The following is a 23,098-nucleotide window of genomic DNA, read 5'->3' as shown; positions in this document are numbered from 1 at the left end:
GCACGCCATGTGGGACCCTCCACGGGTGGCCAGGGAGCAGCCAGGAATCGAACCAGCGCTGCAGAGGCTGCGGGCAGCTTCGCAACCCAGCGCTCAACCACTGTGCCACCGGGGAGGCCCTGGGCACCTTTCTTGTCTTTCATATTCCCTTCAGTTATGCAGATAGCTCTCGGGGTTTTTTCCGGTCTGTCCTCTAGACTTAATATACCTCCTTCCTCTCCCAACTGAGAAAGAAGCCGTTAGCCTCCAACTGCACTGCTTTATTTGCCTGTCAGTGTTTGTCACAGTAGTAATTGGGTGATCTTGGCTGGAGGTGGGGGGCTGTTCTGCCCTTTTAGAGATTGGCCCACACACATTGTGCTTCAGTACCCACACAGAAGCAGAGGCAAGCGGCTGGATTTTGAACACAGTCGCATGATACTGTGGGTGGGAGGTTGTATAGTTTTAGGATTTTTCAAAGCAAGACAAAGCCAGTGCACCTAAGGGGGCTGCTGGAATCAACTTTACAACAGACCAAACTTTTGTTTCTGGTTTTCTTGTCCTACATTCAGCAACTTAAAATACTAAGAACAGGAATAGAGTAAAAATTATTCCTTATCTGTATGTGCTGCTTATTGGTAAAAACCAACATGTTTAAAAATAACTATTAGGGGCCTCCCTGGGAGGACAGAGGGTTAAGTCTCAGCACTATGAAGCTATTCACAGCCACTGCAGCACAAATTGGATCCCCAGCCAGGGAGCTGCCCACATGGCGCAGCAGATCTCTCCTGCCTCCCGGCTGCTCCCCTCAGCAGTGTATTTCAGTAGGTCCACCTGTTCTGCTCACCACTCTGTCCCTGGTGAATCCTCTCACACACACATAAATAAATAAATCCTTAAAAAAAAAAAAAAATACCTGTTGGCTTCTGGATTGTTAACACTCATGACTTTTGTGTGCCCTGAGTGATTTAGTGGTGTGAAGGAGCTGGACCTTGCATTTGCAATGGGTGGATTTCTCCTTTTGGGGGATGAAATTTGGTGATGGAAGGGTTAAAAAAAACTTACTCTTTTGCATACAGGACATACACGGATACAGCATCTCAGGATACAGCATCGCCGTAGTGTCAGTTTCATGGGGGGGGGAGGTGATGATTTTTTTTAAAGGCTGAGAAATGCTGGGTTACCTCATGTATAGTAGCCCCCCACTTTTCCTCTGTGATAGAGTCTAAAGCCCATTGGATACCTGAAGTCCAGGGTAGTGCTGAACCCTAGATGTGCCACGTTTTTCCTATATCTACAGACCTATAAATCAGACACAGTTAAGAGGTTAACAGCTGTAACATACTAAAATAGAACAGTTATAACAATGTACTGTACTAAAAGCTGCCTGATATCAGGGGAGGCCTAGGGTGCAAAAAAAAAGTTATATGAATGTGTTCTCAAATACATTGTTGTACATAATGTTTCAGACTAGTGGTGACTGAAACCCTGCATAAGGGGGCTACAGTGCCTGTGGTGCCCCAAGTTTGTGTCTGAGAACATCTGTCGTTTCTCCTGCCTGAAACGGTTCAATGGTGATAAAATATGCCGCTACCCAGAAATGCCTTAGGAATGCATCTGGGTACTTTTAGGGTTAGAGTGGAATATGTGATTCTGACACCGGAATATATGTAATGTTTGAGAAAAGCATTACATTACATTTCCCCTGTACTAGGGAAGTTTGAGGTTGGTTGGTGTAAAACAAATGAAAATAAGCTGGGAAAAAATTGCCTGGGGTGGAAAGACACGAATCCTAAAATATTTACAGCTATAATTTGCAATATTCGTTTAATAATCTGTGTAAGAGGAGTAGCTGGCATTTAGTAGCTGATATATTTTACTCGTGAAGTCATAAGGTGCTTTTCAAAGATGTGAAAACTCACAACATTGGGAGGTTCTTTCCCTAAGGAGGAGTCCTGCATACCTGCCCTGCCCCAGGCACGGTTTCTAGGATGGTTTGTCAGGTTGGTTAAAGTACTGCCCTCCGCCTTCATTCAGGATGGTGGGTGTTCTCAAGGACGTGTGTGAGAGGAGCCGGGCGATGGTACTTCCTGACAAATTAAGCAATTGATAAATGATAGAATTTATGATGTTTTAAAAAAGCCAAGTCTTGGGGCCCATTTTTCTTAGGGTTTCCCTTCCCTCCCGACACAGTAGACTATCTTGACCTATTTTTCTGTCCTTGTGCTGCCTTAAGGAAAGACACTTTTTTGTATCTGTAGTACTCTGTTCTTCCCCCCATTTTCCCAGAGTGAGATTAACAAAGTGTTTAGTGGGCCTCCCTGGTGGCGCAGCGGTTGAGCGCTGGGTTGCAAAGCTGCCTGCGGCCTCTGCAGTGTGGGTTCGATCCCCAGCTGCTCCCCGACCACCGGAGGAGGGTCCCACATGGCGCGCAGACCTCTCCTGCCGCCCTCTGCTCCCCTCAGCAGTGGACTTCGGTCCTTCTGCCTGCTCTGCTCCCCGCTCTGGCTCTGGTGAATTCTCTCACCCTCCCGCACTTCTGACTGTACCCAGTGCTTGTATAAACAAACAAACAAACAAACGAATGAATAAAACATGCCTCTATTAAAAAAAAAAAGTGTTTAGCACAAGCCAGACCTGAATTTGAATTGAACGGCAGTTTCACTTTTTATTAACTGTGCGTGTTCAACTTGAGTTGACCTCATGAGTCCTGGCTTATTCACCTGTAAAATAAACATGCCTCCCAGGAAGGGCTGTTCCCATGTGCAGGAAGGCCGCGGCACAGGTGCAGATGCCTGGTTTCTTTCTGTGGCTCTCACTTGACAGTAAAAGCTGAGCCCAGCCTTCCTTGCACTCCGCCTCTCTGTCACATTCCTCCCGCACACACATCTGGGTGGTGGGGCCATACCACACACACTGGTGTGAACTCACGCTGAGTTTGACCCGAGTGTGTAGATACCAGTTATGTTTGTGTAGACTCTTAAGGACTGTTGGGTTTGGGTCTGTGGGCGCTGTCTGGAGTGGGGCACCCTCCTGCCTGTTTGTGTGACTTCTTTATGCACCTTTGTGATAGGAAAATGGATTGGAAAATCCCCTAAAATCCCATCTGGGCCTTTGATTTTTAGTGTGAAGGGCTTACAACTACAACTACCAGGCATTCTTTCAAATCCATATGAATAAGGCCCCTATGGTCCAGAATTATCTTTATAAAGGTTGTATGTGTGCGCGCGCAAAGTAGTTGCAATCTCTGCAACCCATGTTTCTGAGTTACACTGTTGAAGCATTTGCTTATTATAACTACATACACACATTACACAGAAAACCGGGCATTAAAATTCTTTATGAAATAATCACATCTCATCATTTACATTTAGGAAGTAGTTACCATTATTTTTGTGACATTCTGTTTCCTTAGCAAAGGTTTTACACTGTCAAACACTGAAGGCCCCAGAGAACACTGGGCTCACTTAGGGGGGCGCCTGACTGCAAGTCACTAAGTCTAGTAGAGAAGGCAAGTGGGAGCACAGAGCTGCTATCACACCACGTCCAGGGAAAGCAAAGAGGAAGTAACCCTGCATTGGCCATTTTAGGCAGAGAGACCAACACAGGCCGTTTCTCACTGTTTGAGAAGCTGCTTATTTGCCGTAGCGTCAGTCTTGCTGGAACCTGGAGCAGGAAGGTAACACTGGAGAGTGGGCGGGGGCCGGGTGGTGGGGCTCGGTATGCGGCGCTGTACCTCCACATGCTCTTCTGAACACTGGGCTTGACCCAGGGGCCAGGGACCTTTGTGCACCAGACACAGGTGAGCCACTGGCATTGATCCTCCTGGCACCCCCTTACTGGTTAACAGATTCACTGCCCTGGAGATGTATAAAGAAAAGTTGCTTTTGTAAGTAAGTAAATATTTAAACTGAAAATGTGGCCATGAGGCCTATTAAAATTAGTTGGAGTCCAAGTTTCATTTTACTTAGGTTTTTTTTTTTTTTTTTGAAGATTTATTTATTTATTTATTTATTTATATAAGCATTGGGTACAGTCAGAAGCATGGGAGGGTGAGAGAATTCACCAGAGACAGCACGGGGACAGAACAGGCAGACTGACGAAATACATTGCTGAGGGGAGCAGCGGGTGCGGCAGGAGAGGTCTATCGCACCATGTGGCCCCTTGCTGGCGGCCAGGGATCGAACTGGCGCTGCAGAGGTTGCGGGCAGCTTCACAGCCCAGTGTTCAACTGCTACGCCACCAGGGGCAGCAAAAACTTAGTGTTTTTTGTTGTTGTTTGTTTGTTTGTTTTTTAAGATTTATTTTATTTATGCACACAAGAGCTGGGGTACAGGCTAGAGATGTGGAGGATAAGAGGATTCTCACCAGAGACAGAGTGGGGAGCAGAACAGGCGGATTGCCTAAAATACACTGCTGTGAGGGGAGCAGCGGGAGAGACAGGAGAGGTCTGCTGTGCCATGTGGGTAGCTCTCTGGTGGGCCATGGATCCAAGCCCTGCTGCAGAGGCTGCATATAGCTTCACAGTGCTGAGACTTAGCCCCATGTGCCGCCAGCAAGGCCCCTTTTCCTGAATTGTTAAGAGAAAAGTCTTGTATTTAATGTTTTGGTTATCTTTAAAGGTCTGATGCTCTCTGCTAATTATCTTGTACATCGTGGTGGTTTGTTGTTTTCTAACCCCACTTAGATGGCATTATAGCCCTCTCTAGCAGACATGCTCATCGCCCACTTCCTCCCATCTGTTGAGTGTTTTGGTACAAAATACAAAGAGCAGTAAACAGGGTCTGAAATCAAAGGAAGGCCACAATGTGATGAGAGGATTTATTTATCATCAACAAAGGTAGACCTGGCACGGAGGATCAGAGACAATACTACTTCTGCTAACATATCGCAAAGCTTGGGGCAGGGCCTCCCTGGTGGCGTATGGATTAAGTCTCACTATTATAATCATGAAGGCCTGAGTTCATTCCTGGCCAGGGAGCTGACCCACATGGCACAGCAGACCTCTCCTGTCTCCCTGCTGCTCCCCTCCGCAGTATGTTTTAGTAGATCTGCCTGTTCTGTTCCTCGCTCTGTCTCTGGTGAATCCTCTCACCCCCATCACCAGTGGCCTACACCCCATTTCTTCTATAAATATATCTTAAAAAAAAAAGGTTGGGGCAGCTAGATCCCTCCAGAGCCGACCGACCGTTATCAGGTCTCACCCCTTCCCATAGCATTCCTGTTCTCCTTCTGTGCTTCCTCAGCTTTAAATATACGCAGCCAAGGAGCGCCAGACAGTAGAGGAATGGGAACCCCCTGGAGGACTTGAAGTAGAATGACCGTCTAGAGTGCTTAAATGTATATATAAATTTTAGTTTTCGGAAGTTTTAGATTTACAGAAAAGTTGTACAAAGGGTTCAAGGAGACTCCACACCAAGTTTCCCTGATTATTAGCGTCTTACATTAGTGAACCAATGTGGATACATAATTATAACTGAAGTCCGTATTTCCTTCACAGCCCATCGTGTTTCCCTAGCGTCACTTTCTCTTCCAGGAGCCCATGTAGGACACCACTTTTGCACTTAGTTGTCACGTGTGCTCAGATTCCTCCTGGCTGCGACAGGTCTGGTTATTCTGGTTTTAACAATGCCATTCTGGTTTGCAGAATTGAGAAGCTTTTGAAGGGGACAGAGTGAAAACATTGAGACCAGTTAGGAAGCCACTGTAATAACCCAAGCAGGAAAAAATAGCAGCTGGGATAGAGTGATGGCACAGAAGTAGGGAGAAGGGATTTCGAATATATCAATGCCAAGACGAGCAAGTGGAGGGAATGAGTGTAGAGAGAAAAGAAAAAAAAAAAAACCAGGGTCAGGCAGGGATGGAGCCCTTGGGGCCCTCCAACAAATTGAAAGTCAGCGAGGTTAAAGAGAAACTAGGGAAGTCTGGCCAAACAGGAGTCGCCAGTTAGGTAGGAATAAATCCTAAACGTGCCACGTCCCAAGCCAAGCCGGGAGACAGTGTCCACCTGCACTGCAGGCTGTGATAGGCCGAGGCAGATAAGGGCCTTTGGGGCCACCACAGATCAGTGGTGACCTCTGAGCAGTTTCGGTGGCGTGGTGAAAGCAAAAGCGTGCTTGGGGAGGGGTCAGAGAGAGCGGGTAGGCTTGAGACAAGGGGAGTGAAGAAGCTGACTGGGAGGTGGCCATGGCGATGTGTATTTCACACCAAGAGAAAACCCCGCAAACTAACATTTAACTATAGTTAATGATGTGTGTGATGGAGTATTTAGGAGAAAGTGTAGTGATGTCTGCACCATTAAAATGTGGGTGGGGGGCGGGGAGAGGAGGGATTAGGGTCAAAATAAGGGGATTGCAATTGTATGGGGAATATAAAAATAAAATTTATTTTAATAAAATAAAATAAAATGTGCCAGGAAATCAGATGACCGGAAGGATAGATAACAGAAGACAGGTAGGTGTGTGATAAAGTATATATTGCTAATGGTATGATTTAGGTGGTAGGTAAATGTGTTTGTTGTTTAATTTAATGTTTCTCTATAAAGCTTTCATAATAAAATGTTGGGACGGGGGAGAGAAAAGGAGCAAAGAATTAGGAGACAGAATACATACAACTGTTAAAAGGAATTCTGATGTAAAGGGAAGAAAAAGCAGGAAAATTAAATGAAGTCTGTTTTCACCCTCATCCCAAAGATGGGAATAGTAGCTGGATTTTTCTTTACTGCTCAGAAAAACCCAGTAGACAAAAACTTGATGCAGAAGAGAAAAATTGCTGGATATTGTCCTTGAGCAGAGAAGAGACAGGCTCTAGCACAGAAGCAGGATTTTGCTTAGGACCGTGGACAGAGCAGAAGGAGGCAGGATGAGGATGTAAATTACCAGAGGCTGTGGATATGGTGGTGCTCTCTAAGATCTCTGGTTGCTCTTTTTTTCCTCCAGTGCAATAGGAAGTGAGATCATTGGCTGGGCAGGAGGGTGGAGGAGCTGTGAGTCTTCTGAAGGTGGGAAAAGATATGGCAGTTGGTAACAGTGCATGCAGGGACTGGGGAGATCTGTGAGTGTCCCCATGAAATCTTCTGTGAGGCTTAACAACCTTCAGCTGTTAAAGTCTCAGAAATCATGGCACAGATGGAAGGGCAGAAACTGTCAGTTTTTTTTTTTTTTTTTTTTTTTTTTAAGGAAAGAAGATATTCTCATAGTTGATGAATGTGAATCTTCAGCTAGGAGGGGCCGGCCTAGTACCCAGCATAATGGATAAAAACAGAGAAAGGAAACATTCTAAAACTATCTAGAAAATGAAACAAGTCTCTCTAAAGAAATTATTGCTTAGAGGGCCTCCCTGGTGCTGCAAGGAGTTAAGATGCAACCTGTGGAGCTGTCCACAGCCACCATAGCATGGGTTCGATCCCTGGCCAGCCAGGGAGCTGCCCACATGGCACAGCAGACCTCTCCTGGCTCGCCTGCTGCTCCCCACTCTGTCTCTGGTTGAATGCTCTCAACCCCACACCTCTGGCCTGTACCCCAGCTCTTGTATGCATAAATACATAAATCTTAAAAAAAAAATTATCGCTAGAGTACCAGGAAGTTTGCAGAGTAACTCCAAATTCCAGAAAACAATGCCTTCCAAATTCTGGGGCAGTGTTGCTCATCCTCGATCCTGTTCTTTAGCTACCTGAGCTAGCAGCATGCGGGTGTAAGCAGAGTCAAGGCTTCCCAGACAGGCCAAGACCCTCTCTGATTGTTTGGTCTCTTAGGAAGTGCTTAATAGTGCAGCAAAAACCTAGAACGGGGAAGATGGACTGAGAGTCGGCACCTCCTGGTGAGGAGCACGTCAGAGGGAGTGTTCCACTTCCAGTGTATACCATCCTGGAGGAGTTGTGATAACTTAGAAATAAATAAAACCAGGGAAAAGTGGTTTTAAGGCCTTTAGAACTCTAGGAAAAGCAGAAGGCCTTCGAATAAAGGGAGTATGATTTTTTTTAAACAATTTTGCTTTTTCTCCCAGAGCTGTCAACTGTGACCTGACAATGAAAATCTAACTCTGGAAAATGGATCAGGGTTCTAGTCAGCTGAGACTTGATAGCTTGATCATCACAGATCTGCGATGTTGCCACTTGTGACCTTTGCCACTCGGAAGAGGTCATAAAGCAGTGTCCTGTCGTAGGTGGTCATAGGCTGTCTGGTCACCTGCGTGATTCGGGAAACCACTCATTACTCTGGGCGGGGGCAGGGGGGAGCCCTGTGTGTCTGGTTAGCTCTTCCGCTGCCAGGCAGCACAGGTCTCACCCCACCCGTCTCTGGCTGACCTGGGATCACAGCGCTGTAACAAGCTACACTTTAAACACTACGTGATATCAGGAAGTTGCTCTTGTCGCCTGGAATTGAGGGTCTGACAAAGCCATTGTTTGTTTTACGACATCCTATCATTTAGTGCTCTCAGTCCCTCTGTTCTCTGCTGGCTGTGACGTTTCTGTGGGATGAAAGTGCTGGTTTTCCACACGGAGCAGTGTGTAGGTGCTTAGAGATAAAACTTCGAGGCGGAGCAAGGCTGGGCTTGTCTTTGCTGGTACATGCCGTGCGCCCTGGCTGTTCTGCTGCCCCCGCCCAGCCCTGCCAGCCAGCCTGCTCGTTCTTGTGGGCGCAGCTGCCTGCTTAATTGCCAGAGAGGCCTCCCTCCCAGCAGCTCCAGAGGGGTGTTAATTCAGCCTGTCTTAACAGCAGCTATATTTGTCTCGATTCAGTTGGAGAGGTGATTAGGAAAAGTTGTCACAACCTGAACTTCTAATGTCTATTTTCTTGATGAAAGTGTCCATATTTGGGGGTCTCAGAAGACTCCTAATGTCACTCTGGGAAGAAGAGAAAGTATAAATAAGCAGGTAAGTTTGTCTCAGGGTGTACTAGTTAAAGTGGAGCGGTTTCATAGGTTCCAATGTTTGCTCTTGATGGTTTTGTGGAAAGTAATGTCAGCTGCGTGTCGCTATTTTTAATTGTAGTGATTACAACATCACCTGTGTGCGCACCGACTGGAGTGGTTCACAGCTGAGCATTCTCCCTTCTATGCATTTCTTTCTCTTTCTGTTCATTTATGGTGGGGATAGTTACCCTTCCCATCCCTTACATAGTTAACATTACCTTGAGAAGCCTGTGATGTGACGTGGGGTTTGCTGTCTCGCCCTGCTCTGTGCTGTGTTCCTTGTTCTGCAGAGGGGTCTTACACAGGGAAGGGGGAAATTTGCGATTCTTAATGTGCATGGTGCTCAGCTGCTCATTTTAGTACCTTCTCAAGACAGACCCCCCTAGTCTACTCTGAATCGCATCTCCTTCTGCCTGACTGGCCACAGTAGCCCCTTAACCTACAGCTGTTCCGCTGATCCCTCTCAGATCGATGCCCCGCACTCATTTTCAAGAGCAGTTTCCGGGGCCTCCCCTGGTGGTACAGCAGTTGAGCGCTGGGTTGCGAGGCTGCCTGCAGCCTCTGCAGCACCAGTTCGATCCCCGGCCACTGGCGAGGGTCCCACAAAAAAAAAAGTTTCTGGCTCTCCTGCCCCAGTCCTAGTCCCCCCCTTCAGAGCCCTGCACAGCCTGACCCGGCACTGCGTCTCTCTGGTCTCCAGTGACCCCTCTTCACGGCACTCCCTTGGGTTCAGCATTTTGGTTCCTAGACGCTGCCTAATCCCCACGTGCCCCAGAACCTTTCCTTGTGCTCTTGCTTTGCTCAGAGTGTTTCTCCTCGTTCTCATTGGTGTCCTCCGTCCCCAACCCCAAACCTGGCTCAACCTGCCACACTTAGGCTTCCCCTGAGGTGTACTGCCCAGGTGAGCTTTCCTTGATGCTCATCTCTGCATATGCTCAGATTAGGTCTCCCCAGAGTGTATGCTACAAGGCACCTGAACTTTTCATTGTAGAACTTAACTTCCGTGAAGCTGTTATTACTTTGCCCTCTCCCACCGTCAGCTCCTTGCAGGGGAAGAACATTTCTGTGTTGTTGTAACCCCAGACCCTGACCCTGACCCTGACCAGGCTCCTGCTGTGACCTTGGCTACTGCCTGAGTCTCACCGTCCATCTTTGATTATTTTATTATGGTGGAATCCTCACAAGGGCATCAGTGGGGTAAGAGGTACAAGATTCAGATCTTTGAGGCAGACGGCCAAATAGCTTTCATAAAGCCCGATACCTTCTTACATTCCCCTCACCGTCACCAAGCATTAACTCGTCTTCCTCTCTGCTCTGTGGCCATCCATAAAGTGGGGAGGAGGGGCGGCGGTTCGGATGGCCGAGTCCTGGAAACAAGACAGGAATGCACCCTGGGTAGCCACTCGGGCGGCCACAAGGAATCCTGTCCTGGGATGCTTCTGGGCTGAGACTCCCCAGTCTACCTGGTGGTCCTTGAGTGGGTGGGGTGGCAGCGGGGAGGGCCACTTGTCTCCTGTCAGGCATAGATTTCCTGCAGAAGGGTGACGTCTCCAGAGTGGGCTCCTGCTCTGGTGAGCCCTGTTCAGCAGTCCACAGGTCTGTGGTGACCACTGGTCAGGTTATCATGTGACAGCTCCTGCACAGAAGGACATGGGTCGAGGGTCCCAGGCAAAGTGTGATGAAACAACTCGGGCTCCCTCCTAGCAGACCCCAGAGACAGCTCCGCCGGCCATTGCCTGGCAAGCTCTGAGCCGCTCACTCTGCTCCTGGACCAGCTGCTCATCTAGCTCCCTTGTCCCGCCTATTGCTCGCTCCCTCTAAAGTCCCTGCTCGGCTCCCTTGCTTGTAAGCACTTGTAGGGGCAGGAGCTGTCTTCCTTTGTAATCCCTACCCAGCGCGGTGCACCCTGGACCTGCCTGGAGTGCAGCGTCATGCCTGGGTCCTTCAGGCAGTTGCTCACCTCCCTCCACCACCTTCCTCGGCTCCCCTTGCATGGTGACAAGAGACAGCAGAGCCACTGGCTGCTGGGTGCAGCCCACCTCAGAGAGCAAGACCCTGCAGCATTCTTTCCCCAGTGGTTCATAGAATCTGGTGCTTTCTGTTCTCCACATAACAGGTGATCGCTTTTGCCACATAATACATGTCACTTCTTAATGTGCCCCACCAGATAAACACATGATTTGGGGGGTAATTCCATCGGGGTCCTGGTAGGACACATGGCACAGTTGAATTGGGTGATTGAGGAAACTTTACTGAGGCGGCTATTGTGAAGGTGTGGGCAAAGTTTCTCTAGAGGCCACAAAGCCAGTGACCAGCCAGGCGACCTGAAGAAGACAGCGGGGCAGAGGCAGGGGGAGAGTTGGCAGAACCCCAGGAGGAAAGGCCTGGGGCAGAGGGCTGAGGCTTTCAGCTGGGGTCCAAGACTGTCTATGGAACACCCCCCCCCACCCAGAGGGAACCTCCTCTGCAGGCCTCCCCATTGGTGGAGACCACTGGGAGCCAGAGAGAGAGTACACTTGAGGTGTGGTCCACCCACTCCCCAGCTCCAGGGGAGAAGTGTGGCAGAGGAGGAGCAGGTGGAAGGGGCCAGCTCCAGGGCACCAGGTACCTTTTTAAATTAGGCTTTTTACTCATCAAAAGAGAAAAATTTGCCCAGTAGCTCTAAATAGTTATTTTTCTAAAGTGCTTTTTACAAAAATTAGTGACCTCCCACTTCCAAAAAATATCTCTAATCTGGGCCTCCCCTGATGGCACAGCAGTTGAGTGCTGGGCTGCGAAGCTGCCTGCAGCCCCTGCAGCGCCGGTTCAATTCCCGGCCACCAGCGAGGGTCCTACATGGCACAGCAGTCCTCTCCTGCCGCCCACTGCTCCCCTCAGCAGTGTATTTCGTCAGTCTGCCTGTTCTGTTCCCTGCTCTGACTCTGGTGATTTCTCTCACCCTCCCGCGCTTCTGACTGTACCCAGTGCTTGTATAAATAAATAAATAAATCTTTAAAAAAAAAAAAATCTCTAATCTGTCTCCTTTGTTTACTGCACTGCCTGGCCCTGTCCAGATATTGTCACATCAGCCCGGACCGCCACGTTGTCCCTGCCTGGTCTTCCTGCCATTTAATCTCACAGGGCAACTGGCAGAGTGGAAGGTGGCAACCCTGAGGTCACTGTCAGGGGACCTCCAATTGCCATCCTTAGCACACCAGTTTGAACCTTCTCATTGCCGCACCACCCCCAGGCAGTCCTTTGTGTCTCCCCTCAAATGTCACTCTGACCAGTCCCCCTTACTCTGGACTAGATCAAGCCCCTGTTTCTGCCCCCAGCCCTGTACTCTGTTCCCGTGTCTGCTTGGGTGGTGCTGCTCCGCCAGCCTGGGCAAGAGTGAGGATTGGCGCCCTGTCCCCAGCCCCCCTCTGTCCAGCCTGAGCCCAGTGTCCTCACCTGGAGCTGGATTAACTGGTTTCAGTAAAACTGCACTTGAACTGGCTCTCCCATCGAGGATGGCAGCTCTGGCAGCGTCAACCTGGCGTTCTTGTCACAGCCAGGACTAGCTCCTGACTAAAGTCCTTTTTTCTTTCAGTCACATACAGCCTCTTAGGTGGCCCTGGGGCCACAGAAGGACTGTGAGTCACAATAGAGCCCGTAGTTCACATCTTGAGTCAACAGACAACAAACTCTGTTGTCATATTTTGGGGGTGGGGGCGCTGGGAGGTCTTTCTGTTTTCATTGCTCAGGACAGCGGGCGGGGCACATCTTACTGGAAGGATGCTGTAACTGCTGCTCCCCTGGCCTCGGGGCTTTGGTTTTTGCTTTCTGTGGAGGAGAGTGTTGTAGAATTTGACCTAAGATCAAAAGTGTTCTGTTCATAAACGAAGTGACATGGGCTGCGTGTGTTGTGTGTGTGTGCGTGAGCATAAGCATATATAAAGAATTAGCCATAGTTTGAGGTTATTTTGGTTTGGTCCAGTCAGGAAGTTCTGATACCATTTGTGAAGGTTTTACTTTTAACCTTAAGGAAACTTAATCACACTAATTCATGGCAGCCAAGCATGGCCAGAGAACAAGCCTTCCGCCCTCTGCTTGATAGCAGCTTGGGCAGTCCGCTTCCACGCACAGCACCTCACCGACCGCACTCAACCGAGATGGAAGCAAAGAATAAGGCCCAGTTTACATTTCAGCCAGGAAGGTTTCCTGTGGCCCCTACACTGGAGTTGGCCTGTCTTGGGTGTTTGATCTTTTCTGTTGAATGGGGCTTGGCTGTGATTCCCCACGTGGGCCTGTCACACCGGGTTGCCTCCCCAGCTCAGGGAGTGGTGTTCTATTGCCTTGTTCTTGCTGGCACATTTTTCAAATGTACAGAATTTTCTCTCTTAAATCTCCCTGATATCTGTCTCTCCCCTCTCCTTCCCTGCCATCTCTTGCAGTTGAAATTCTGAGAGGATTTCACTCCTCCGGAGCCTCCACCGAAGTGATGTGTGTTCCACAAGGCACAAAACACAAACGACAGTTATTTTGATTGGAAACACTTGGCACCCCTTTAATAGAAAGGGTTTATTTTGGGGTATTGCCTTTGCCTTTAGGTCTCACTGCCTCCAGATTGATCTGGGTGGAGTACTGTCACCTAAGTGTGAACTGCCTTCCTGTTATGTTCAGATGTCCCGAGCAGCTTTTCTTAATGGCAGCTGAACCAGGAAAGGTTAATGACAATATTTGAAAATATTTGTCAGAGACAGAGTATCCTTTCAGTCCGTTAGTGTTCTTAATTGTTCATCCTTCGGCATATTTGAACATTGCGGAGGAAGTCTTACCTCTTATGTGTGCACGTACGCGTGTGTGTGTGAAACTGCACGGGTGGTCCTGAACCCTTAATGTAGTATGTGTGTGTCTGTCTCTCATCATTTTTCTACCTCACCCTACCACCATTCAGTGGAAAAAGTCTGAGGTGTTAAGACTGTCTTCTGTAAAAATTCAGCCAGAAGAGTTGTAGTTGTAAAGTTAACACCCCCTAAGGTCAGTCTTAGCCAAACTTGCAGGCTGAACCAGGCTTCTGACACTGCAGGAGGTGCCCCCTGCTGAGAAGGGCGTATTTGGAAACAGCTTCACCTTCTTTCTCCCTCATCTAACCATGGTGCCCCCTTTTATCCACTTCATATTGAAATCCTTTCCCTGCCCACCCACCCCATGTCCCCACCTTTATACCTTTTTCCTTGGGAAGAGCAGAAGCAAGTGGTCCTTAGAAAGACTTGGTGAGCCCCCTTTTGAGTTGGAGGCACTTAAGTTACAGGTATAGATAATTGCCTAATTCTAGTACTTCTCCTTCCTTGGGGGAATAAACTCGTGGTGACCAGTCCTTGTAGGGTCTATTCACGAGGTTACTGTCCCTCGCCAAGGAGTTGGACGGTGGCATTTGACGTGCGGTACGCCTTCTCCTGTCTCTAGACCCAGCTGGCTGTGACGCGCACTCCTTAGAGCCCTCAAGTGCGAGCCAGTCCCCTACGGTCCGCTCAGTACCCTTCAAGCGGCTGTGGAGGACGCAGGTGAGAACTGGCCACAGGGCCAGAGCCACCGCACGCGCCCAAGGCGGCAGTAGGCACAGGTCATGAGGAGTGATGCAATTACTGACCACGGTCTCCACGCCAGAGGGGTGAGGCACAAAATGACAGAGTAGCTGTATTCGTCAAAGATTCGCGCAGATGAGGAAGAGGACAGCCCAGCCAGAGAGAATTCTGTGTGTTTAGAGGCCAGGGACTCAGCTGGAGGGCAGAGCTTTGAGGAGTGGGTGAGAGGGCCAGAGAAGTGAGCGATGGCCCAGTTACACAAACCGGGGTGCCGGCTGAGGATGGCTTGGATGTATGGAAGGCGACTTAATAGGACTAGTAGACAGGGGAGCAGCAGTGTTGGAGCTGGGCAGGGCAGGACACTAAATAGTTTGGGATGAAACCGCCCCTCCACGCCTACTTAGAGGCAGAGAAATCCCGCTTGGATCACAGGAGAGACTATTCCCCATGAAAATGACAGTATAAGAGTGGTGGCTGCTTTGTCCCAGTAGAAAATTGAGAATGAGGGCCTCCTCTGGTGGCGCAGCGGTTGAGCGCTGGGCTGCGATGTTGCCCGCAGCCTCTGCAGTGCCAGTTCGTTCCCCGGCCGCCGGCGAGGGTCCCACAAAAAAAAAAAAAAATTGAGAATGATTTTCCGCCCTCATTCCCAGTCCCCCTTTCTTGCGTCCTCTTTTTCCTTTAAAATTGCTTTAAAGGGCACAACCTGCTCTCGCCATGGTGTCCCCAGTGGTCAGAAAGTAGACTGGATCGCCAGGTGCCCTTCGGATTCCCTTGGTAAAATGAAAGGATTCTTTTTTTTTTTTTTTTTTTAAGATTGATTTATTTATACAAGCACTGGGCACAGTCAGAAGCATGGGAGGGTGAGAGAATTCACCAGAGCGGGGAACAGAGCAGGCAGACAGACGAAGTACACCGCTGAGGAGAGCAGCGGGGGGTGGCAGGAGAGATCTGCGCACCATGTGGGACCCTCTCTGGGTGGCCGGGGATCGAACCGGCGCTGCAGAGGCCGTGGGCAGCTTCGCAGCCTAGCGTTCAACCGCTGCGCCACCAGGGGAGGCCCAGGGAAAGGATTCTTTAAAAGAAAATAAGGCAAACTGTCAAGGATGTAGGATTCCTGGATTCCCAAAGAAATGGGGCTTCTAAAAATTCGCACTTTAAAAGGAACTAAAAATAGCATTTTGTGGTATAGATGATACACTTTGCGGGAGATGTCGCCCCTGTAGGTAAAGCACCCTCTTGATCTGATATCATTACATGTGAGTACTTTTTGAAATGCACACATTTTCTTTAAACCACTAAGACAGCATAATTGGATAGTCACACACAATTTTATAAATAAGCCAAAATCCGGAGAGTTTCAAAACTTCATAAGTGCATTTTATTTGTTAACTGTTTGATTGTAAAGGGCCAGCTGGCGTCTCGTGTCTTGACTGGATCAAGCAGTGCCCAGCTGTCTTGCCTGGGCCGTGACCACACCATGGTCGTCGTGGAACACACTGGGCTGGCAGCATGAGGACTGCCACCCTCTGCAGGCTTGAGTGAGCACCGTAATGTTTCTGTGGGACCGGGAACCCTGATGCCAAGCTCCCTGAAAGTCACCATCTCATCATGACGTTCAGGCCAGCTTAGCTTATCCGCAGTGGGGGTGTTTTTAGATTTGGCACACGGTAGAGAAGCGCTGTGGCCAAGATGTTCTTCACGTTGAGCAAAAGCTGTATGTAACAGAGGGAGGTGGTGATTTCAAAGCACTTACCTAACGTGTCAGCGGTGAATCAGTGTCGTCTGCGTCTGTAGGCCCTGCTGAAAGGAGTCCAAGAAGTTGAAGAGCAGTCTAATAATGTCTCATAAGACACCTACCTGTCAGGCCAACAAAGGGGTGATTTTATTTTACCCATTCTTTTTAACCCCAGCTGCCACCACCCCCTTTCCAAAGCCATCAAAAACAAATTTTAAATGGATTCCCCTTCACTGTCCCCCTCACCAGGTCTCTAGACTCTTTCCCAGGGGTCAAAGCCTTTTAAAAAGTGTGTCTGTGTGCATGTCCTCTCCCTTTTCTGAGAACTTGAAGGTAAGTGGTAGAATTACCAGAATTCTTAAAATTTGTCTTCAGATCATAGCCAAATTTCATTACTGCCCCTGTGCGATCAGTTGATTTTTGAAGAGCCGTGGAAGTTGTACTGACTTGTGTTGACCATTTAGATCAGCTCTAAATGGTATTTGGGGGGTCGTTGGTTGTGTGGTATCTGGGAGGAGAGTTATGTGATGTAAGAGCTTCACTGTGAAACTGTCCCGAGCTTTCACACACAAGACCCCTTGTACAGACAGGGGCTATTGACCTATTAACAAAACTTTGGATAATTTTTCAAACAGCATTCTATAAACAATACTCCTTTACCATTTTCCTAAAGACACCTTTGTCTAGAATTTGTGTAGAAAATGAAGTGCAGTTCTTATCCCCCAGTATTGCTAAAGAAGGGACAGAGAAAGGGCAAATGAAGTCTTCTTGAAGTAGGCATGGAAGTTTTCTCATCATGTTTCTGGAATGAAGCCAGACACCCAGTCCTTGATTATAAGTGTGCTGTTTCCCCCCCATAGACAGTGTCATGCAGATGAGACAGCCCCCCAGGATCGTTAGGCCTGGTGCGGAAGCGTGGGGGGCAGAGTAAGGGTGGAAGCAAATGTCTCTCAGCTGCAGTGGGTTCCCACCCTGATTGCAGGCCTGCTTTTTATCTTTTCTCATTGAACCCCCTCTGTAACCTGGAAGGTGGGTGCCAACTCCACCCTGTAGGTGAGGAAACCAAAATTTTAGCTCGCGGTCACCTAGTTTGTTGTTGGTGACACTGGAGTTGGGGCCATGTGCCCAGCCCCTCAGACCCTGTCCTTTTGCCACCACCAGGTCAGGTGGATCCTAGCGGGGCGGGACCTAAATCTGTGACTGCAACTTTTTTTTTGATATTTTTTTAAGTTTCTTTTTTTTTTTTTTAAGATTTATTTTTATTTATACAAGCACTGGGTACAGTCAGAAGCGCGGGGAGAAGAGCAGGCAGAAGGACCGAAGTACACTGCTGAGGGGAGCAGCGGGCGGCAGGAGAGGTCTGCGCGCCACATGGGACCCTCCTCCGGTGGCCGGGGAGCAGCTGGGGATCGAACCGGCGCCATGGAGGCTTCGGACAGCTCCGCAACCCAGCGCTCAACCGCTGCGCCACTGGGGAGGCCCTTTTTTTTTTTTTTTTTTTTTTTTAACTATTTGGAAGACGTAGATTGGCTTTGTGATACATGGGAATTTGCATTGCCTTTAGAAGGGCCTCAGACCGGGAGTGGAGGGCGGGTCTGCAGTATGCTGTCAGAGTCACGGGGGACAGAAAAACAGCTTGGAGCCCACTGGGTGGCCCTGGCAGTCCCCACGCAGGACTGCGTTTCCAGGGACCGGCTTTTTCTGGTGCTGGCGAACTGTCACCGTGGACGTTTCTCAGGTCTCCTGGGTTGTTTTCTACTTGCCCATGTTTTTGAAGTGTGAAAAGTTTGCACCCAGCTGTATGGGGGGCCCTGGCACGGCTCTTCTGTGTGTGAATTGGCCCAGAAGATCTCCACTGAAATTTTGTGATTTCTAATTGAAGTACATCAAGAAAAGCCCATATGTCTTAAGTACAGTTTTCAGACTGAGCTCACCGGGGGGAGGCCGGGGGAGGAACTCAAGAAATACAACATTAGTGACGATTCAGTCCCCCCTCCCCGTCCTTTTCCATTGACTGGATTAATTTAATTCTCTGTACAAACCTCCTCATTCCTCATCCTTTAGGTTTCTTCCTGATTTAGGCTCTGACATTATTTTCAGCTTTGGGGGCGGGAGGGGGGCCTTCACTGAAACTTGTCTCTTCCTCCTTTTGTAATTTCATCTCTTGATCAATCTGCTTCCGTTAAACCTAAGTGTTTAACATGTGGCTGCAGAGTCATAACTCGAGGGAATCTGGGGGTTGGAGGAGAACATGCGGCAGCCGTGGGGTAATAACTGCAGCTCTTCCTTGGAATTCTCCAAACTGAACGAAAATTGGGTGGTTGAACTCAACCGTCTATTTGTGAAGAGGTGACGGGCAAACGCTGAGCTGCCTTCTCTTGTGGGGAAGTGGTGATGGAGCCGCTTCCTCATTCTCAGAACTCTCATCAGGCCTTTCAGATTCACTTGTGAAGGATGTGAGCTTTCATCTGAAACCATCGCGAATTAAATACAGGCTTTGTAGGTGCAAACTCATCCACATATGGTTCCGGTCCCCTCCTCTGCTCCACTTTCAACTCATTTATGTTCATTTGTGTCCTTTGTTGTTTTAAACATTTAAACCTTTGAATAAAACATAATGTTTAAATGCCTTTTAAATTGTCCCATCCTGGTGTAGGGCTTGCTGGTGAAGACTGACCAACGGGGGACAGTTGAGTGGGACGATCTGGTCCCTGGCCCTCAGGGTGACCACGGGCCCGCCACTTGTCCTGTGTCTCTCCAGCAGGACCAGTCTCTTCTTGAGGTTTAGAGTAAGGAGTTTACAAGTTTGCACAGCAACAACTTGGCTCTCTGCTAAAGTGATAATCTGAATGCTGGAATATTCCAGACAACCAAAAATTTAACAATTCATGCACTCAAACATTACATTAAAACAAACTTAGTTTATTAATCCCATATTTTCTTGCCTTCTTGGGATGAAAAGTAGATACTAACCACTGAGTAATGATTTTGTTCTCAGAAAATTATACAGACTGAAGCCAAATCTGGAAGTTGCCCTGACATTTTGTTTGTAGAGAGGAACTCTTCTGGGAGGTGGGAGGGGGTAATCTCAGTTAATTTGGCAAGAAAGCGCAGCCCTGTGAACTCCAGGCCCGTGAGTTGTCACCCTTTTCTGTAAGGTTATCGGTCACAAATTAAAATTGACTCTTTCCGGTGATCACCTTATTCTGTTTTGAGGCCCAGGTGAACACTCGTTACCCATGTGCAGCTCGTCTGTCTCCCAAGGAATCTTCAGAGTAGGTGTCCATCTCACCATTTCAGAAATTTCTAAGACATCTTGAACAATCCTGACCTCACGCAGCTCTTCAGGAGCTTTGGTACGCTCGTGCTGTGGGGTCTTCTATGGCACCTGCTCAGGGCCAGCCTCTGCCCGAGCTCACAGCGCTAGGGGTGCCGGTGGCCGGACCACGGAGCGCAGGTCCTTGAGCCTCTGTCCTCAGACTGCGCCTTATTGGCTGGCAACGTTGACTGCTGGCTGCAGGACTCAGGGGTTCCAAAGTGCAGCTATAAGTCATGGATGTGTCACACGTGTTAATGTGTGTCACCGCCGTATCATAAAATATCATGAATTTTTTTTTTAATGATAGCATTGTACTTTTTTTAATAGAGGCATGTTTTATTTATTTATTTGTTTGTTTGTTTTGTTTACACATGCGCTGGGTACAGTCAGAAGCGCGGGAGGGTGAGAGGATTCACCAGAGCCAGAGCGGGGAGCAGAGCAGGCAGAAGGACTGAAGTACACTGCTGAGGGGAGCAGCGGGCGGCAGGAGAGGTCTGCGCGCCATGTGGGACCCTCCTCCGGTGGCCGGGGAGCAGCCAGGGATCGAACCGGCGCCGCAGAGGCCGCGGGCAGCTTCGCTTCGCCACCCAATGCTCAACCACTGTGCCACCGGGGAGGCCCAAATATCATGAATTTTTTTTTTTTTTAAATCTTTTTATTTATTTATTTTTTTAATAGAGGCATGTTTTTATTTATTTATTTTGTTTGTTTGTTTGTTTTTTGTTTATACATGCACTGGGTACAGTCAGAAGCGCGGGAGGGTGAGAGAATTCACCAGAGCCAGAGCGGGGAGCAGAGCAGGCAGAAGGACCGAAGTACACTGCTGAGGGGAGCAGCGGGCGGCAGGAGAGGTCTGCGCACCATGTGGGACCCTCCGCCGGTGGCCGGGGAGCAGCCGGGGATCGAACCGGCGCCGCAGAGGCCGCGGGCAGCTTCGCAACCCAGTGCTCAACCGCTGCGCCACCGGGGAGGCCCCCAAATATCATGAATTTTTTGAAAGTGAAAAGAAAGTTTTCATCACTGAAGCTACTGGGATGTCCTGGGCACCGATTGTCCCTCCCCCCCAAGACATGATTCGGCTTCTGGGATTTGCCGCCTTGTCGTGTACGCTTACCCCAGTGGCTGCCCCCACAGGCACTGGTTGTAGGACTCCTCAGAACACAGGCTCTGTCCGGAAGGGAGTCCCCGGAGCCCGGTGTGGCTGCTGGTCACTGCCAGGCTCCCCTGCCCACTCCGAAGCACTGCGCTGAGGGCGGTGGCATCCAGCATCTTGAATAAATCAGTTTGCTATGAGTTTTACCAACTCTTTTCCACGGCTTGGCATGTGCAGACATGCCATGTACTGCAGACCATGGACCGCTGTGCTAGTCTGCGCCGTTTTCCTTTGCCCACCATTTTGGAGTTCATCTCACATTTGTTTCCCCTTTAGGTTAATCAGTTTTGGCGTGTGTGTGCATGTGTGTGTGTGATTTGTTAGAAATATAGAATTCAGAGGGTAGCTTTTTTACTGTACCTAGTGAATAGGACATGTCATGCTTTTGATGAAACTCTTCCCATGCAGGGTACCGGGTGTGCTCAGCTGCTTGGTGGCTGGCCCCGTCTGCATTAGCCTCGGCAGACAGTAGGGCGTGGCTGGGCCTGTGGCTCTGGAGCTTGGCTTGATACTCTCTGGAGAAGACTTTCCTGCTCACTCCTCCTGGGTGGTGTGGTCTTTCCCGGGCTCTCTTGTGCTGCAGTGTTGGTGTTTGCTGTTCTAGAACCTGCTCTCCAAAGCCCGCCTATTGTGTTTTCCTCATTCTCCCTTCTGCTTTTCTACTGGGGCATTTATGCTACATGCTTGGGAGCTTGAACTCTTATCCAGACACAAGTTCTTTATAATTGTAACTATCAGGCTTTAACATAATGCTGGTTGTTTGAAGTTACAGGAAGTCTTGCATCCTTGTAACTGGTAATACTTCAAATAATACCTTTCACAAACTTAAAACAACATCATGGCCTTCGTGGCTGCCCTTTTAAGAGTAGAAAGGAAATGATCGTTTTTTTTCCCCCTTGTTTTCTTTTCAGGTTTTGAATGAAGAATGTGATCAGAACTGGTACAAGGCAGAGCTCAATGGGAAGGACGGCTTCATCCCCAAGAACTACATAGAGATGAAGCCACACCCGTAAGTGGCTCTGTGGGCTCCAGGGTCAGGCCTGCCCCTGCTTCAGAAAAATGTTCCTAAAAATTAGGCCCCTGGGATAGAGCTCATACTTTGTAGTCCTTGTCTTCCCAAGAAATTAGCAAGCACATTGATGTTGATTAATACAGTGTACTTTTTAAGTTGATAATCATTGCTGGTTATCTTTAAATAGCGAAGTGATGGTTTTATGTAAAACAGTTGTCTCCGTAAGGCCACATAATAGCATATGTTTTAGATTGATAGTAACTGTCAGTGATCTTTAAATAATAAAGCTTTGGTTATGGAGTTTCATAATTCTTTTTCTAGGAAACCCTGGGGGCCAGGTATGTTGCATAATTCTGCATTTTGTGAGTGAAGGATGCTTAGGCCGCTTCTGTATTGATTGAATTCCCTGTGGAACCCGTCTCAGTAACCTTTACCCAGAGCACAATGCTTGAGGTACCATAGGTTCTCAGTACCCTATTAGAGCTGCCCTTGTCCTCCATTTTTTGAGATTTTTAGATGTCCGGGCCCACCTCAGATAGCAATCCGTTTGCTGCTGCCCCCCATTATCACCACTCTACTGCATACCCGTCATTTCTCCTCCTCCCAAGCACTAAAGCAAAGATCGGAGCCACGCCTCGCTGTGTACAGTCCCCTGGGCGCCCTACGCACAGCCTGCACGTAGCTCGCGTCCCCGAGCTTGAAGGGTCCCAGGATCATAGTCCATTCCTCACTCTACACGAGGACAACTTCTCTCTGTCTCAATGCCAGTAACTTACGAATGACTCATAGTACAGAGAGGTAGAGAGTGGGGTGTGGTTTCTCTGCTCTCAGTGGGGACCCCCACTAGTAACTAAGGTTGGGCCGATGCTGCCTGATGCATGGAGCCAGTTCTGGAAAGGTGCCTCATCCTCTTTAAAATGAAGCTTGATTCAGGAGCCTCTCTGTACCGTGCTCTCCCAGCTTCAAGGGTCGGTCATGGGTGCTCAGGGTCCTTCCTGTGTGGCAGAGACAGCTCTTGGTGCTGGGGAGGTAGCATCTGTGTTCAGTTATGCTTAATAAACTCCCCGTGATGTTAATATGAAGTCTTCAAGAAGCTTAGCCTCGAGAGAGGTGGGGGTACCCTGCTGTCAGGTAATAGGAGAGAACCAGACACCTCAAAATGGCTCAATAACTCTTCCACTGAACGATTTGCACATCCGTAAAGTGTTTTTTCCTGGGTTTTGTTCTGGGAGAACTTGTACAATCCTGTATCTTAGTAACTATAGGAGTCTGAGCACTTCTGGACACCAGAGATTTTGGATCCTTGGAGTACTTGTCTTCTGCTCTTACACCCGCTATAACGTGCTTTTGCACATGGTAGTTCAGCAAATACTTTTAAATGAATACTTAGCCCCAAATTCCTGTACAAGCCAAGCTGTTCATGATCATAAAAGCCAGA

The 23,098-nt window shown here is 48.7% G+C and overlaps 1 protein-coding gene and 1 long non-coding RNA gene across 4 annotated transcripts in view; one reads left to right on the top strand and one right to left on the bottom strand.

The window, feature by feature from the left end:
• Nucleotides 1–23,098, top strand: part of GRB2 (growth factor receptor bound protein 2) — a 69,601-nt gene that overhangs the window by 38,037 nt on the left and 8,466 nt on the right. For all 3 annotated transcript variants that reach the window (XM_037495322.2, XM_037495323.2, XM_037495321.2), the window contains one exon: nucleotides 21,560–21,657. In XM_037495322.2, the coding sequence (XP_037351219.1) occupies nucleotides 21,560–21,657 (98 nt within the window). The remainder of the gene's footprint in view (nucleotides 1–21,559; nucleotides 21,658–23,098) is intronic.
• On the bottom strand, nucleotides 10,043–12,475 carry LOC119232940 (uncharacterized). Its single transcript, XR_005122221.2, has 3 exons — nucleotides 12,325–12,475; nucleotides 10,356–10,528; nucleotides 10,043–10,259 (listed from the first exon to the last, which is right to left on the bottom strand). It is a non-coding gene; the product is annotated as an uncharacterized LOC119232940 (long non-coding RNA).

This window comes from Talpa occidentalis, unplaced genomic scaffold, assembly GCF_014898055.3.
Source record: "Talpa occidentalis isolate TD23 unplaced genomic scaffold, MPIMG_talOcc4v2.1 talOcc4.7, whole genome shotgun sequence".
Lineage (NCBI taxonomy): Eukaryota > Metazoa > Chordata > Mammalia > Eulipotyphla > Talpidae > Talpa > Talpa occidentalis.
The sequence above is the reverse complement of the archived record's forward strand: the minus strand, read 5'-3'. Positions and strand labels throughout refer to the sequence as shown.